The sequence below is a fragment of the Garra rufa genome, chromosome 21 (assembly GCF_049309525.1).
Source record: "Garra rufa chromosome 21, GarRuf1.0, whole genome shotgun sequence".
Taxonomy (NCBI): Eukaryota; Metazoa; Chordata; class Actinopteri; order Cypriniformes; family Cyprinidae; genus Garra; species Garra rufa.
The window spans coordinates 9,731,475-9,748,459 of record NC_133381.1 but is presented as its reverse complement, the minus strand read 5'-3'; the positions used below and the strand labels follow the sequence as shown (position 1 = coordinate 9,748,459).

The following is a 16,985-nucleotide window of genomic DNA, read 5'->3' as shown; positions in this document are numbered from 1 at the left end:
TGATTTGAATACACAGGACAGGAGAAATATTTCACATTCATGAACAATATTTGATCCACAAATACAGCAAAAGCAATAATAACTGCTTTCTATTTGAATATATTTTGAAATGTAATTTATTCCTGTGATCAAGGCTAAATTTTCAGCATTATTACTCCAGTATTTAGTGTCACATAATCCTTCAGAAATCATTGCTGTTCAAGAAACATGTTTTATTTTTAGTAAAATTATCATCAACATTTAAAAGAATTGAGTAATTTTTTTCAGGATTCTTTGATGAATGGAAAAATCCAAAGATCAGCATTTATCTGAAATAAAAAGCTTTTGTAACATTATACATTATACTATTCAAAAGCTTGGAGTCAGTATCATTTCTTTTTTCTTCTTTTTTTGGAAAGAAATTATAGAAATTAATACTTTTATTTAGCTAGGATGCTTTAGTTTGATCAAAAGTGATGCTAAAGACATTTATAATATTATAAAATATTTCTATTTCAGATAAATAAGTTCTTCTGAACTTTCTATTTATCAAAAAACCTGAAAAAAAACCTACTCAGCTGTTTAATAATAATGTTTTTTGAGCAGAAAATCTGAATATTAGAATGATTTCTGAAGGATCGTGTGAAGGATCACTGGCATAATGATGTTCAGCTTTAAAATCATGGTGACTTGGTGAGCAGAAGAGATGTCTTTAAAAACATAAAAAAATCTTACTGTTCAAAAACTTTTGACTGGTACATGACTTGCCTTTGTGGCTCAGTAAATGTAAAATATCAATTTGTTAAAATTGAATTACATCTATTTATTGTGTTCATTTCTTCAAAACTACTCTCAAAACTCTCTGCAGAAAAAAAACGGCAAATAGACAGAGGCTGACTGAAAAAATTGCACAAAAAAGTATTTATTATAATTTAAAATATACTTTAAAACGAAAGATTCTGCCCTGATACTGTTCTATTTTAATATATTCTAACAAACAAGTAATTAGCCTAAATGAATGATGAACATTAAAACCTCAAGCTTTATTTTCATTGTTTATTGCGTGACTTATTTCTTTGAGAAAGAAATTAATAAAAAGAAATTGACGTAAAAAACACATTAAAAGAAATAGGGTGATTTGATTCTGAATTATTGTTGCATTGTAAAATTGTCTGAAAATGAAATTGGGTGAACAACAACAGCTCTGTTTCAAAATAAACGAAATAATAATAAATTATAATTTCTAAGTTTAAAGGACCACACTAATAAAAACAACACAATCATTTTTTCCAGTCGTCCATTGATTTATATAGCCTGTTTTTATCGTCGTAAACACACTCTCCACAGTACGAGTGACGACGGGGAACTGTAGTTTTTTAGTCCACTACGAAGAATAGTAGCGGATGGATCCGTGTCAACATAAAAACTACAAAACCCAGAGTGCCACAACAGCGCACATTCCGCGCCAGTGTCCCAGCTTTTCAGAGAGTAGCATGGCTTAAAAAAGCAAAACATAGATTTTTTGTGGTTTGCAAAAATATTCAAATAGGTAAAGCGATTTGATAAGCAAGAGCTCCCTTTTTGGATTTCATCATATCTACACTAATCAACAGCTACTGGTCATTTGCAGGATTTGAACGTTTGTTAGCATGATACATCTACATGTTCATGTGTCTGTTTTGTTTTTAGCATTAACATCAAGCTAACAAACACATCTGCTTACATAAAAATTGATTTAAAGCAGTTCAGTAGATTCCACGGTAGTCTTAGTTTAAAAACAGACGGGATGCCAGTGCACTCGAGAGAAAAGAAGGAGAGCAATCATGAAGAAATGGAGGTGGATTTCGCAGAGCAAGAGGGAAGCAGCTCAGAAGATGAGGACACAGAGAGCTCTTCTGTCTCTGAAGATGGGGAAAGTTCAGGTGCGAATCAGACTTTGGATTTTGACTGTGTAGATATATAGGAGTAGATAGATGCATGTGCAAATTTGGAGAAATGTAGCATTACATCACTTGCTAACCATTGGATCATCTGCAGTGTATGGGTGCCGTCAGAATGAGAGCCAAAACTGCTGTTTAAAAACGCCACAAGTTATCCACACGACTCCAGTCCATCAGTTAATGTCTTGTGAAGTGAAAAGCTGCATGTAAAAATATAAAAACATCATAATAATCCACATGTAATGCATATTTTTGTTCTCACTTGTTTAGCCAAATGTATTGATGGAGCATTTTGCCTAACAATATATTACCGTAATTGATAGGCTGGAGTAATATGGATTACACATGGATTATTCTCATGTTTTTATTAGCTGTTTGGACTCTCATTCTGACGGCACCCATTCACTGCAGAGGATTTGTTGGTGAGCAAGTGATGCAATGCAAATTCTCCAAATATGTTCAGATGAAGAAACAAACTCATCTACATCTTTGATGTCCTGAGGTTAAAAACATACTTTATGGATGAAATATTTCTTTAAAGATTAAAAAAAACACTAAACAATTTTTTTTAATTTCAGAAATGGACGATGAGGACTGTGAAAGGAGAAGGATGGAATGCCTTGACGAAATGACAAATCTAGAAAAACAGTTCACTGACCTCAAAGACCAGTATGTACCATCCACTTGTTTCTATTTGTGCATGAATACATACAAACTTTGACAGACTGGTTACTAAGTGTACATCCTTTCCTTAGTTTATATAAAGAGAGACTGAGTCAGGTTGATGCCAAACTTCAGGAGGTGATGTCAGGAAAGGCAGCAGAGTACCTGGAACCCCTTGCGAATCTTCAGGAGAACATGCAAATTAGAACTAAAGTTGCAGGTCGGTCTGATGTCCAAATTGAACATGGAATTATTGTTCTTTGAAATCTCATTGTTGAAATAATACATTCATACACAGGTATCTACAGAGAGTTGTGCTTGGAATCGGTGAAGAATAAATACGACTGTGAAACCCAAGCAGCGTTCCAACACTGGGAGGTGAGCTTTACAGATGTAATCCGCTATTACCTAAACAATGGTGCATGTCTGAAATGTCTTGCTGAGTCATCATAACACCCATACAGGAGTATTTATAATGCTTGAAGCTTTTGTTTGCTCTAATGGCACTAAAAGCCTGCCAGTTAGAACATTAAAAGCATGCACTAATGTAAACAAGCTTTCAGAATAAAATGCAATCTAATTTGGTTTATTTTATCTGTTCTAGAGTGAAAAACTGTTATTATTTGATACAGTACAAAGTGAACTAGAGGAGAAGATCAGACGTTTGGAGGAAGACCGTCACAGTATAGACATTACCTCAGGTATTGAAATTGTGATTACTGTCACAATCAATTAAATTTGTGTGTGTGTGTTATTTATGCCATCTTTTATGTCACTTTTCCTCTACAGAGCTCTGGAACGATGAGATACAATCAAGAAAAAATAAGAAGAAAGATCCCTTCAGTCCAGACAAAAAGAAAAAGCCTGTTGTTGTTTCAGATATCCTTTACTACAATCTGTTGTACATACCTATCCACCTTTTTCTTCCTATAAAAGTGGATGCCACCATTTGTGAATTTTATGGGTCCAGCATCCAGCTCGTTTTGCGGCTTAATATTGCAAATTGGTGTGACTTGCCATTTTGGTGTATTGATTTTCATCTTAATTATGAACACACTGGTTTGTAGTGCAAACCGTTTTGCTGTTTACTGCACGTTGTTATTCTTCTCGTTATTTCCCTATAGCGGCTAATGAAGTGGAAGTCTCACTCATTGGCTTACTTTCACATTGAAGAAAAAGGTGGATAATCTATCAATCCAGAAGTAGCTTGAAACTGTATAATTTGTGAGTTTCTTAACATGTGCACGACCATATATAGTTTATATGCTGCAAGACCTGGATATACTGGAAGACTGGACTGCTATTAGAAAGGTAAGACACTTTTTATATGAAACAAGGGGTGGGTGATATACCGGTAGACGCGATTAATTGGTAGAAATTTGTCAATAGGTAGAGATTTTCTACTATTCTCTTTTTTTCGCAGTTACACACTCACGTGACATTGCTGTACTACATGGTCATGAAAACATATCGTTTGAACATGTTTTTAAGCATTGCGGTTTAAAAACAAGAGATTGTAAGCTGTTGAAGTGCAATAAGCAGCGAAATGGAACTCATTTTGCTATATACGAGTGATGTTTATGGGTTATTTTTGCCTTTTTATAGGCCTTGAACAGTTAAAGGAACACTCCACTTTTTTGGAAATAGGCTCATTTTTCAACTCCCCCCGAGTTAATAAGTTGAGTTTTACTGTTTTGAAATCCATTCAGCCGTTCTCCTGTTCTGGCGATATCACTTTTAGCATAGCTTAGCATAGATCATTGAATCCTATTAGACCAATAGCGTCGCGTTCAAAAATGACCGACGAGTTTCGATATTTTTCCTATTTAAAACTTGACTCTTCTGTAGTTATGTTGTGTACTAATACCGGCGGAAAATGTAAAGCTGCGATTTTCTAGGCCGATAAGATTAGGAACTACACTTCTGTTCCGGCGTAATAGTCAAGGAAGTTTGTAACATGGCTGAAGCAGGTGCAGTAATATCACGCAGCACATGTGCAAATGCTAACCTAGCTGGGAACTAATTTCAGGCACTGCGTGATATTACTGCGCCTGCTGCGTACATATTACGGCAGCAAACTTACTTGACTATTACACCGGAATGGAAGTGTAGTTCCTAATCCTATCGGCCTAGAAAATTGCAGCTTTACATTTTCCGCCGGTCTTAGTACACGATATAACTACAAAAGAGTCAAATTTTAAATGGGACAAATGCCGAAACTCGTTGGTCATTTTTGAACGTGATGCTATTGGTCTAATAGGATCCATTGATCTATGCTAAGCTATGCTAAAAGCGATATCGCCAGAACAGGAGAACGGCTGAATGGACTTCAAAACGGTAAAACTCAACTCATTAACTCGGGGGGGAGTTGGAGAATGAGCCTATTTCCAAAATAAGCGGAGTGTTCCTTTAAATACACACACTTGTTAGTGTCAAAATGGCCGTCTTTACAAGTAATCTTATAAACACAGTAATTTAGGTCTTATATGAAAGCAAACGGCTGAGAAAAAAAAAATGTGTAACAGTATATTGGATCTGGGCAGCTCCAATATAGAGAGAAAATCACTCACTGCTCTTGATTAAATCACTCTTGTAACTTTAATTAGAAGAAATATATATTTAATTTACACAGTGAAGAATATGCACTGTTTTATACATATGGTTACATTATAGAATGTAGCATATCTATATTTTATTTGTTCTACTGTAGTTTTATTCTGTATTAATGCTTACTGCTACTAATTAGTTTCTTATTCTTATTCTCACTGTTCACTTGTCCTCAGTGAGCTTAAGTTTTAAGTTTTTTTTATTTAGGCTAGTATTAGTATTTTTCGTGATATTGTCACGGGTGACAATAATTATGAAATTTCTATTGTATCAAAAATGTTGATATTATAAATGCCCCATTTAAAGCAAAAATAGCTATTTTACTATAGCCTGGGTGTCCCCATGCTGCCTTCCACGCAGCGCGATTTTATTCATGCTGGAAGGTAGCATGGAAACCATGGACCAAATTTCACCTCAGATAGGGAACCAACCACAGAACGGGGAGGGAGCAGCAAGACGATGACGCCTTCTATGCGACTCACCGAAGCAGTTTGTTTATAACTATGGATCCAGCATGGCAGCAAGTTATCATTCGATGCAGCCGTTCACATGTCGCGCCTAAAAACGCGTGGAAAACGCTAGGCGCGTCGCTTTCTCCTTTCCAAACCGCTCTGTAGCTTGCGCATGGAAAACGCAAGCGCGTCACAACCGCGTCGCTTCCATTATACGCTCGCATACCGCGCGTGCGCGTCTACATTTGAAATAACGAACTTTAGCTCGCAAAAGACGCGACATGTGAACGGCCCCTTAGATAGTGTTCTAAGTAGTTTAGAACGCAAGTTTATTTTGAAAAAAAGAGCAACTTTTGGCGTTAAACCAAAAGTATACGTATACGTCTACTTACTGTATACGTCATCCGGCATGATTGAAACGATTGGCTATGAGCTACGCACAGGCGCATTTGATAGACATTCGTAGCGCCCAATAAACGGCTCTGGGCATTCGTAAACCACGCCTCAAACACGAGAAAATGAACATGTGGTTCCCAGACCACGAATCATGACGAAGTCATAACGTGGTCTGGCGTTAGCCAGGCTAATTTTACTATTTAACTAAATTACTCATATCATGATATAAGTTTTTGGTCATATCGCCCACACCTATATGAACCACTTTTATTGTAAAGTAAATTATGTTTTTTGTAAATATCTTATAGGCCATGGCAACATTAGGACCTCACAGAGTAAAGACTGATGGTAAGATAATATTTATTGTTGCATTTAATATTCATAACTATATTAAAGTTCATTATTAATTTATTGAAATATTACTTTATTTATTAGTCATTGTGTAACTGCTTAAATTAAAAACTTAAGTTTGCAATGACTTTTAGAGTGCATTTCTGAGTGCATTTATTTGCTCCGAAATACAGTAAACAGGAATATTGTGAAATATTATTACACTTTAAAATAACTGTTGTCTACTTTAATACACTACCCGTCAAAAGTTTTTTAAAGAAGTCTCTTACGCTTCCCAAGCCTGAATTTATTTGAGCCAAAGTCTAGCAAAAACAGTAAAATTTTGAAATAGTTTGACTATTCAAAACAACTTCTTTCTAATTAAATATATTTTAAAATGTAATTTATTCATGTGATTTTAAAGCTGAATTTTTAGCATCATTACTCCAGTCACATGATCCTTCAGAAATCATTCTAATATTCTGATTTGCTCCTCAAAAACATTTATTATTATTATTACTGAACAAAAATGGCAATTATTTTAAATTCAAAACATTTATATCATTACAAATGTCTTTACTCACCTTGGTTAATTTAATGTGTCCCCTCTGAATAGAAGTATTCATTACTTAAAAAAAAAACTGAGAATTTCCCTTTTACTAGAGTGACCTTTCTCAAATACTTCTACTCTTCTAATTCCTTTTTACTCTGGGCAACGTCCTGGAGTTTCGGTGCATAATGACCCCTCTAACTCCTAAGTAGTAACCTATTAACAAATACCAGTTAAATATAGACACAAAACACATCATGTTTATATAGTTACTGTAGTTTGGTGTATCCTACGGGTGCTTTATAATGTATTGTTTAAGTTGTTTTCTATTACATTTTTAACAGCAGAACTTGCATAATTTGTTTTAGTCTCTTCAAAGAGTGACAAACACCAGCACAATGCCCGCTCCGAGGACGGACGCTTGTTTTACGACGGGGACTGGTACAACCGTGGACAGGCCATATGTATCGACAAAAAAGACGAGTACCCCACGAGGTGAGAGATCCTAAATAACAAGCTCATATTGATTATTTTGCAGAATGCAGCACTTTTGTGAGTTGTTTTTCTGTCTTCTGAAACAGCGCTATAATAACTACAATCAATCACGATGAAGTGTGGTTCAAGCGAGCCGATGGGAGCAAGTCGAAACTCTACATCTCACAGCTTCAGAAAGGCAAATACACAATAAAACACGCCTGATCTACCTGAGATCCTGATTAGATGTTGGTATCACAGTCTGACATGTTTAATAGTGCCATTTTATGTACAGTATATCATGATTTAAATACCTTTTTGATGTTTAAAAACGGATACGTTGGTGTATTGTCTGTCATTTGAAATGTGAGGAAAGTTGATGTTATTTTGTTGTATATTCAGTGCAGGTCAAAAATGTAGTATAATCACAGGCGTAGTTACTACCATGAAATGTGGGACTTTTGTATTTTGCTGACTGGGCTCACTTTCCATTTCAGTTCTGCTCAGTGACGTTTCGGCCTGATTCTCATGTGTAGTATTTTGTAACGCCATGTCTGGCTACCAAATGATTTCCTACTTTTTTTTTACATTTCTGCCTCATCACTGTGTTCAGATACAAATGATATGCCACAATTTGCATTTGCCATCCTTGGTGGCTTTTTTTTTTCCTGATAGTGTATTGAAACGGTCTTGCTTGTGCAACAGCTTATATGAAATACAGATATTTGAAGTATTTTTAGGAGTGAATAAACAAGAAGACCGCACCGTTTAGAGTCTCGGCTCTTTAAACAGCTGTTTACTGTTCATCGTGTTCTAAGATTATGTGATCTTGCTGCTCTATTTACAGTCTAAACGAGCCATAAATGTGGTGAATACTTTATATAATTCATGTAATGTGCATTTCAGTTCTTGTCATTAGTTCAGTGTTCTGTTCTATGTTGGGTTATAGCACCACCCATTGGTTTTTGTTGTACCATGCCTGTTTATTTCTTTCTCAAAGATGAAATGTATTTTTTCAGTTGATTATCAGATTACATTGAACAAAATTTCAAATACAGCATTTCGATATCAGAGCTTTGCTTTATCAATGTGCTTTATTAATGACACAATCACTTACAGAACAAAAATGTAAAGATAATTTACTTACCCCAATGTCATCCAAGATGTTCTTTCTTTCTTCAGTCGTAAAGAAATTATAGTTTTATACATTTCAGGATTCTCTCCATATAGTGGACTTTTATGGTGCCCAGGAGTTTAAACTTCCAAAAAGCAGCTTCAAGAGGCTCTAAATGATCCCAGGTGAGGAAGAAGGATCTTATCTAGCGAAATGATTGGTTATTAACTTATTTTTATAAAAGAAAAAATTGCAATTGATACACTTAAAACGTCAAATGCTGGTCTTGTCTAGTCCTGCATGTATTTCGGTTCAAGACAGTTAGGGTATGTTGAAAAAAACTCCCATATCATTTTGTTTGTTAACTTAAAAATCACCCTACATCGCAGTTTTACCCATTTTTTTGTAAAGGGAGTTTGATCTTCTTAGCATGTTCACTTTTTAAACACTGGGTCAGTACTTCTGCAACGATGTAGGACGATTTTGAAGTTGAAGGAGAAAATGAGATGGGAGTTTTTCGACATACCCTAACTGTCTTGAACCGGAAAAGGTTCACGCAGACGTAGACGAGACAAGTATTTGAGGTTAAAATGTATGTAAAAATTCAATTTTTGTAGAAAATAAGTAACTGATCATTTCGCTAGATAGGACCCTTCCTCCTCAGCTGGGATCGTTTTGAAACTGCATTTTGGAAATTCAAACTTGCGGGCACCATCGAAGTCCACTATATGGAGAGAAATCCTGAAATGTTTTCCTCAAAAAAAAAAATCACATCTTTTAGGGGGTGGGAGCTATACCGCCCCGCTGAAATAACAGCTAAAACCAGTCTAGGCTGGTTTAACCTGGAAGTAACTGGTTTTAGCTGGTCTCCCAGCCTGGCTACGCTGGTTTTAGCTGGGAAAGTGGCCCAAACCCCTCTAAATCCAGCCTGCTAACTTTTGCCTGTCCATCCAATGAAATCCATGCATATGTACGGTATCCATGGTATAACAAAATCCATGTCATGGCACAACATAATAGTTGGCTGGTTTTAGCTGGTCAGCAAGCTGGTTTTAGAGGGGTTTTAGCCACTTTCCCAGCCTGGCCAGGCTGGTTCTAGCCAGGCTGGGAGACCAGCTAAAACCAGTTGCTTCCAGCTTAAACCAGCCTAGACTGGTTTTAGCTGTTATTTGAGCAGGGCGGTATAGCTTTCCTAGCCTGGCCAGGCTGGTCTTAGTTGGTCAGGCTGGGAGACCACCAGCTAAAACCAGCTAATTCCAGCCTAAACCAGCTAAGACCAGCCAACCAGCCTAGGCTGGTTTTAGCTGTTTTTTTCCAGCAGTCATGAGAGAGAGATACTCTGCTTGAGAGGCCACAGATCGTAACTGGTTGATTTTTGCTCCGAACACATGATCGGATCACCGTTCACAATGTGCGAAATATTGGAAAAAATATATAATTATTGAAATGAGGGGCAAGGGGTTATTTTGAATGAATCTCCGAAGGGAACTGTCTTCATAAAAGTTTAGATGGCATTTCCCTTTTCTCTTACCTCTGTGTTCATATGTGCAGCGCAGAGCAGTTTTGTTTACAGCGGTAATCAAACACTGTATTGAGAATGGTCCATAAGCTGCTGTCATGGAGTGAATTTGCATGTACTTTCAGTCCATTTGCAGTTTTTCCTTTACACAGGTGACTTACGTAGCATAATTTCACATCTAAAGAAATTTTATTTTTGCCTTACATCTTGAAATCAAGTTTTTTTCCTAGTTATATAAAGTTAAAATACATATTTGACTGTAATTTAACTAAGGTATACTAAAATGTGTTTCCAATTTTTTTTATATATATTCTTATATATGGGTGATATAATATCCATATCGTCTGGACCGTGGAAAATATTGTGATATAAATTTCAGCTCATATCGCCCACCCCTAATTTTTGACTAAAGAAAGAAAGATATATCTCTGATATCAAGGGGGTGAGTAAATTCTCCTTTAATTTTTGCAAATCTTATGTCCTTAGTTGCTATCCTGACTTCTATTTTTATGCAACAAACTGCTTTGTGCTATTTGCTAGTCGTTGTGCATCAATAAAAAAACTGTAGGTAGACAGATAGATAGATGTATTTTATTCATCCTGAAGGGAACATTCGGGTACTTTTAATTTTAATACAATGCAAGCTTTATTCTGTGGATAAATGTGGCAGCATAAAAATAATTTAGTGGTGTAGTACATTGAGAAGCATGAACATGTATTTTGCATTAGAAAAGCCACTTATGAATGCTTTTGGGTAATATGTTGGAATTCTGACAGAAAAATTCTGATTTAGATGTGTACTTAACACATTTGCATTAATGTGCATATATTCATTCAAAGAAAGAAAGACTAGGTTAAAGGGACCTTTCACCTAAAAATGAAAATTCTGTGAAAGTCAATGGAGACCAAATATCTGCTTTTGTGTTTAGCAAAAGAAAAAAAAATCATACAGTTTTAGAACAGTACATAAGGTTTTTTTTTTATTTTTTGGGTGAACTATCCCTTTAAACAGATGACCAAAGATAGCATTCAAGTGTGTACGTAATAGACAAATACATAGAGATGACCATGATCTCAAAAACAGAATGAAAAGACATAGTCCTTCACTAAAATGCTTGTAGTTCTGCATTTTTATGATAAGAATACATGCAGCATGTATAAATGTGTAAAAGCAAATGTACTGCATTAAAACTGACTGTTGTGTTACATATATAAATATCCACTGGCATTCATTGCATGTAATAGTAATCAACATTAAGACTCATATTCAGTCTTTGTTGTCATAAAAATGGCTACTTCATAAATATCACAGCAAATGTCGTTTAACGGAAGATTTGAGATCACAGTTTAATCAAAATACTGTTAAACAGATAAAACCTCATTGATGCCCAAAACAATGTTGTAATGAAATAATAACAGACATACGAAGAAGGGAACAGAACACTCTAATGCTTTAAAATAAATGAATAGCAATGGCACATGCTATAAGGGTACAGGACGTACAATTTATTCGTTGTTATACTAGCCTTTCTGACGGACAGACGTTCTTAGTGCACTTGAGTATCCAATAAACCATTCTCCAGTGTAAATGTCCTCATAAAGCTGAGTCTGCATTATATTTCGGTTTATAAAATCTTTGCAAAGAAAGAGTAATGCAGGTCCATACAGTGCTGTTTGTACTGTAATGTGATGAGCAGCAGGGCTGGGGTTTCTGAGCCGTCGTTCTAACAAGTTCTGAAGCAGTCTTGAGCATTTTTCCATTCCATGTCTTTCCATTTACACAAGCGGCTCCAGCTGAAGCCTCTCTATGGTAAGCCCAGCGTAGAGGACAGGTGCAGGAAGCCTCCGACTGTTCAGGCAAATTTCTTCTTGGTTGCAGTGAAACGTTCCATGTACTGAAGAAAGATTAAAGCATGTCGTTATATGACAATGTAAAAAAATAAATTAATTAAATCGCTTTTAATGCCATTCAAATTTCAATTTGAATTAAAGGCTCCTAAATCACATGCTTAAAGGAGTAGTTCACTTTCAGAACAAAAATGTACAGATAATGTACTCACCCCCTTGTCATCTAAGATGTTCATGTCTTTCTTTCTTCAGTCGTAAGGAAATTATGTTTTTTGAGGAAAACATTTCAGGATTTCTCTCCATATAATGGACTTCTATGGTGCCCCTGAGTTTGAACTTCCAAAATGCAGTTTTAGCTGGTATTAGCCGGTCAGGCTGGGAGACCACCAGCTAAAACCAGCCTAGCCAGGCTGGGAAACCAACTAACACCAGTTACTTCTAGCTTAAACCAGCCTAGACTGGTTTTAGCTGTTATTTCAACAGGGTGGTATAGCACCCACCCCCTAAAATATATGATGTTTTCATATGTTAACATTTCAGGATTTCTCTCCATATAGTGGACTTCTATGGTGCCCCTGAGTTTGAACTTCCAAAATTCAGCTTCAAATGGCTCTAAACAATCACAGCCAGGGAAAGAAGGGTCTTATCTAGCGAAACAATTGGTTATTTTCTAAAAAAAAAAAAAAAATTATCTAGTTTTTAACCTCAAATGCTCGTCTTGTCTAGCTCTGTGTGTACTCTGTTTAGAGATTAAAAAGTATATAAATTGTAAATGTTTTTAGAAAATAACCAATCGTTTTGCTAGATAAGACCCTTCTTCCTCGGCTGGGATCATTTAGAAAATTCATTTTGGAAGTTCAAACTCAGGGGCACCATAGAAGTCCACTATATGGAGAGAAATCCTGAATTTTTTTCCTCAAAAAACATAATTTCCTTACGACTGAAGAAAGAAAGACATGAACATTATGCTTTAAATTGATCAAAAGTGATGATAAAGACATGTATAATGTTACAAAAGATTTCTATTTCTGATAAATGCTGTTCTTCTAAACTTTCTATTTACCAAAGAAACCTGAAAAAAAATTATACTCAGCTGTTTTCAACATAATAAATGTTTTTTGAGCAGCAAATCAGAATATTAGAATGATTTCTGAAGGATCGTGTGACTGGAGTAATGATGCTAAACAATTAGCTTTCAAATCACAGAAATAAATTACATTTTAAAATATATTTAAATAGAAAAATAGTTATTTTAAACAGTAAAAAACATTACAAAATATTACTGGTTTTGCTGTACGTTGGATCAAATAAATGCAGGCTTGATGAGCAGAAGACACTTCTTAAAAAAAAAAAAAAAAAAAACTTCTTAAAGCTTTCAGATTTTCAGTTTCTGCTTCTAAAATCCTATTACTCTGCTGAAATAACATGTTAGATTTTGGAGATTTTACTTTTGTTTCAAAAACAAATAATTAGACCGGTTTTGTTTTACATTCAAACTTAAACTGTGGTATTTTGCATCTTGGAAAAGCATGTGATATTAAAGAAGAGGGTGAGACACACAAAACTGACTATTAAAGGCATAGCTCATCCAAAAAAATGAAAATTCTGTCATTAATTACTCACCCTCACATCGTTCATCTTAGAAACACAAATTAATAATAATCCGAGAGCTCTATGACCCTCCACAGACAGAATATAATCTAAAAAGATTTTTTAATATCTTCTCATAAAATACATAAGATTTAAAGCTATAAAAGTAGGCCAAACTAACACAAACTTACTTTATCATATCCTTCTAGATCACGCATCTGTTTAACTTCAAAGAGGTTGCCCTCCACAGACAGCAGGGACACCTGGGAGTCAGTGAGGATGGAGACTGGGATAGAGATCAGCTCCAGACAGTTCTCCTCCAGCCTTAAGACCTTCAGTCTGGGAGCACGGGACACCTCTGGAGACAAGGTTGAAATCTGAAACAGAACAAACAGTCACAATGACACTCCTATTGTGACATGACAATTGCTAAATGCAATAAACTAAAACAAACCTACCTGGTTCTGATTGAGGTTGATTTCAATGGCTTGCAGTTCGGCCACTTCTGCAGGAACCACCTGGATCTTATTCTTGGACAGGTCCAAAACATCGAGCTGGCGAAGGGTGCCGAGTCCATTAGGAAACTCCTTAAAGTGATTCCCAGACAGGCTCAGGGTGCGTAAGGACTTCAGTTGACCCATCGATGAAGGAAGCTGCTTCAACTGGTTCCCATTTAAAATAAGAGTCTCCAGCTTCTTGAGTTTCCCAATGTCATTTGGTAGACTGGCTGTACACACAAAACAAAAAAAACAAAAAAAAACATACATTAATAGAGTGCTTAAGGATTCATTTCACAGAATACAGGCTCCTCTGCAATACACAGACTTTGATTTACTATGTACAGTTCAGGTCAAAAGCTTGAACCTTCTGTAATAGTTGCATATGAGTCCCTCAGTTGTCCTCAGAGTGAAAAGATGGATCTCAAAATCCTACAGTGAAATATCTTATTCAGGTCAGTACTAAATAAAAAACACCATTTATTGCATTTTGTATGATCCCTCTTATTTTGGTTAAATAATTAACATTTTGCAGATTCTGCAAGGTGTATGTAAACTTTTGACCTCAACTGTAGACATTAGAGTATGTGTCTTGAGCAACAAAGCAGCATATCAATGATTTCTGAAGGATCATGTGACACTGAAGACTGGAGTAATGATGCTGAAAATTCAGCTTTGCATCACAGAAATAAATTACATTTTAAAATATATTAAAATAAGAAAAATTGTAAAAAGTATTTCACAATATTACTGATTTTACTGTATTTTTGATCAAATAAACAGCCTTTATGAGCATAAGAGCCTTAGAAACATTAAAAATCTCATTCATACAAAAAAAAAATATATTAAAGAGTAGAATGACAGTTAATCTTCATGACAGTGATATTTAGCTATTTCTCAACACTTACTAAGTTTATTGCTGCTTATGGTAAGACTCTTGAGTTGCTGGAAGCCTCCTATGAATGCTGGAAGCACCTCGATTTTGTTGTTGGACAGATCGACTGTCCGCAGGTTTCCGGTGAGTCTCTGCAGCTCCTCTGGGAACTGCATAAACAAAGACATTTGAGCTGTCAATAATCCACGAGGACGTCACTGCTAAGTGCATCAGAGTGGTGAATATGATTACGGCAAGCCTATTAGTACCTCTGTCAAACCCTTTCCAGTCAGCTGAAAGACTCCAGTCTTTTGAGATGTTTCCAAATGAGCTTTGAGCGCGCTGTTCCCCATTTACAAGATATGGATGCTGTCGAGTTTGATCAGGAAATCCACTGGAAGACTAAAATAAAGTTACAGTTGAAGTCAAAAGTTTGCATACACCTTGCAGAATGTGCAAAATGGTAATTATTTTACCAAAATACAAAATGCATGTTATTTTTTTCTTTAGTACTGACCTGAAAACAGTAGTTGACCCCGTTCAAAAGTTTTCATACCCTTGATTCTTAATAGTTTTGTTACCTAAATGATCCACAGCTGTGTTTTTTGTTTAGTGATAGTGTTCATGCGTCCCTTGTTTGTCCTGAACAGCTGTCCTCCAGAAAAATCCTTCAGATCCCACAAAGTTTTTCAGCAGGTTTTTGTGTATTTTTGTGTATTTAAACCCTTTCCAACAATGACTGTATGATTTTGAGATCCATCTTTTCACACTGAGGACAACTGAGGGACTCAGATGCAACTATTACAGAAGGTTCAAACGCTCTCTGATGCTCCAGAAGGAAACATGCACCTCTCTTATTTTGGTAAAATAATTAACCTTTTGCAGATTTTGCAAGGTACAGGTAAACTTTTGACTTGTAGATAAAAAACGTTAAAACCTTAAATAAGGTTATTGTATAATGACCACTATTTAAAGAGATAGTACACCCAAATAACTTAAAGTTGTTTCAAACCTGTATTGAACAAAAAAGAAGATATTTTGAAAAATGCTATTAACTAAACAATTGCTGGTAGCCATATATGTCAACAGATAAAAAATAATAATAATTCATACAAGTTTGAAATACCATGAGGGTGAGTAAACGATGACAGAAACTTAAATTTTGGGTGAACTATCCCTTAAGTCTTACCATGCTTAGATTAATATGATTTTTTATAAATATAACTGAATGTCTTATAAAAAATAACAACCTAAACACACTTTAAACCTAAGAGTTGCAACACACGTTACATTTATTCACTGACACGTTCATTCACAAATTATTTAGTAAAACTGAACATTTAAGCTTAGTTGCAATAGTTGTTACAATAGTAAAAGCATGGTAAATAATACAACCCCGATGTAATTACGTAATTTCTGACCTGAAAAAAAACCCCACATTGATCATTGAATAGCTCTTGCAGAGCTAAACAATCTTTCAGCCCTTCGGCGCAAAGTATAATTAGCAACGAGCTAAAATCTCAAAAATCTGAACATGTGCGACTGAAAACCATGTAAAACACTCAGCTTAGTAATGCATATTTAAGATTCATATTTACCTTAGCCAGCTAGCTCGAATGGCTATCTGTGAATCCACAGTTTGACAATGTGTACAGCAGGAAAAGTTTACAGAATCCCGTTGGGTACAGCTAAAGAACCTTCATTAAGCGCTTAATAAATGTGTTAAAAAGCAATAAAATATTATCGGATGGTGATCTAAAGTGGTGATCAAATGGTGATCTATGGAACTTTGTCCATCCCCAGGCTGATGTTTGTTTATGTAGAAACAGGCAGTTAGTTGATTGAGGCTGCCGTGTGTAATTGCACCTCCCGTCCACCGGCTGGCGGTAATAGACAATGTATCTTCCGTTTCATATTCTGTACATCGCCACTTAGTGGCTTGGCTGTGAAACGGCGTCAAATGATTTTGACAGTCACTCTGTTATGGGCTATTTTACAAAATTGCTGTTCCACAACCAAAAAACACATTTAAAGAGCATTTAAGTATTCAAATCTTAAATGTTTACTTAGATCCTTCTATTATCTATTTAAACCCACAATAATATTTAAAATATCAGTAAGCTTAATATATATAAAATCATCATTTATTGGG

General features: G+C 35.6%; 2 protein-coding genes across 3 annotated transcripts; one reads left to right on the top strand and one right to left on the bottom strand.

Moving 5' to 3' along the window:
- Positions 1–1,448: 1,448 nt before the first annotated feature.
- brms1la (BRMS1 like transcriptional repressor a) lies at positions 1,449–8,464 on the top strand. 2 transcript variants are annotated; one of them, XM_073827049.1, is made up of 10 exons: positions 1,449–1,901; positions 2,498–2,588; positions 2,675–2,802; positions 2,881–2,960; positions 3,187–3,283; positions 3,372–3,461; positions 3,829–3,893; positions 6,346–6,385; positions 7,286–7,412; positions 7,499–8,464. In XM_073827049.1, exons 1-10 carry the CDS (start codon positions 1,766–1,768, stop codon positions 7,614–7,616), a joined length of 972 nt encoding a protein of 323 aa, XP_073683150.1. In that variant the 5' UTR covers positions 1,449–1,765; the 3' UTR covers positions 7,617–8,464. The 2 variants fall into 2 exon arrangements, with proteins under 2 accessions (XP_073683150.1, XP_073683151.1); XM_073827050.1 differs by lacking the exon at positions 6,346–6,385 and having other exon boundaries at positions 7,499–7,636.
- A 2,135-nt stretch (positions 8,465–10,599) lies between these two features.
- On the bottom strand, positions 10,600–16,674 carry lrrc57 (leucine rich repeat containing 57). Its single transcript, XM_073827164.1, has 6 exons — positions 16,432–16,674; positions 15,103–15,235; positions 14,868–15,003; positions 13,921–14,189; positions 13,654–13,839; positions 10,600–11,919 (listed from the first exon to the last, which is right to left on the bottom strand). The coding sequence occupies exons 2-6, from the start codon at positions 15,184–15,186 to the stop codon at positions 11,878–11,880; spliced, it is 717 nt and encodes a 238-aa protein (XP_073683265.1). The 5' UTR covers positions 15,187–15,235; positions 16,432–16,674; the 3' UTR covers positions 10,600–11,877.
- Positions 16,675–16,985: the final 311 nt, after the last annotated feature.

Coding starts and splice junctions, on each gene's coding strand:
- lrrc57 (XM_073827164.1), bottom strand. CDS start 15,186: ATGGGGAACAGCGCGCTCAAAGCTCATTTGGAAACATCTCAAAAGACT. Junction 15,004..15,102: donor CTGGAAAGGGTTTGACAGAG/GTACTAATAGGC, acceptor TTGTTTATGCAG/TTCCCAGAGGAGCTGCAGAG. Junction 14,190..14,867: donor CATAAGCAGCAATAAACTTA/GTAAGTGTTGAG, acceptor TTGTGTGTACAG/CCAGTCTACCAAATGACATT.
- brms1la (XM_073827049.1), top strand. CDS start 1,766: ATGCCAGTGCACTCGAGAGAAAAGAAGGAGAGCAATCATGAAGAAATG. Junction 1,902..2,497: donor TGAAGATGGGGAAAGTTCAG/GTGCGAATCAGA, acceptor TTTTAATTTCAG/AAATGGACGATGAGGACTGT. Junction 3,284..3,371: donor CAGTATAGACATTACCTCAG/GTATTGAAATTG, acceptor TTTCCTCTACAG/AGCTCTGGAACGATGAGATA.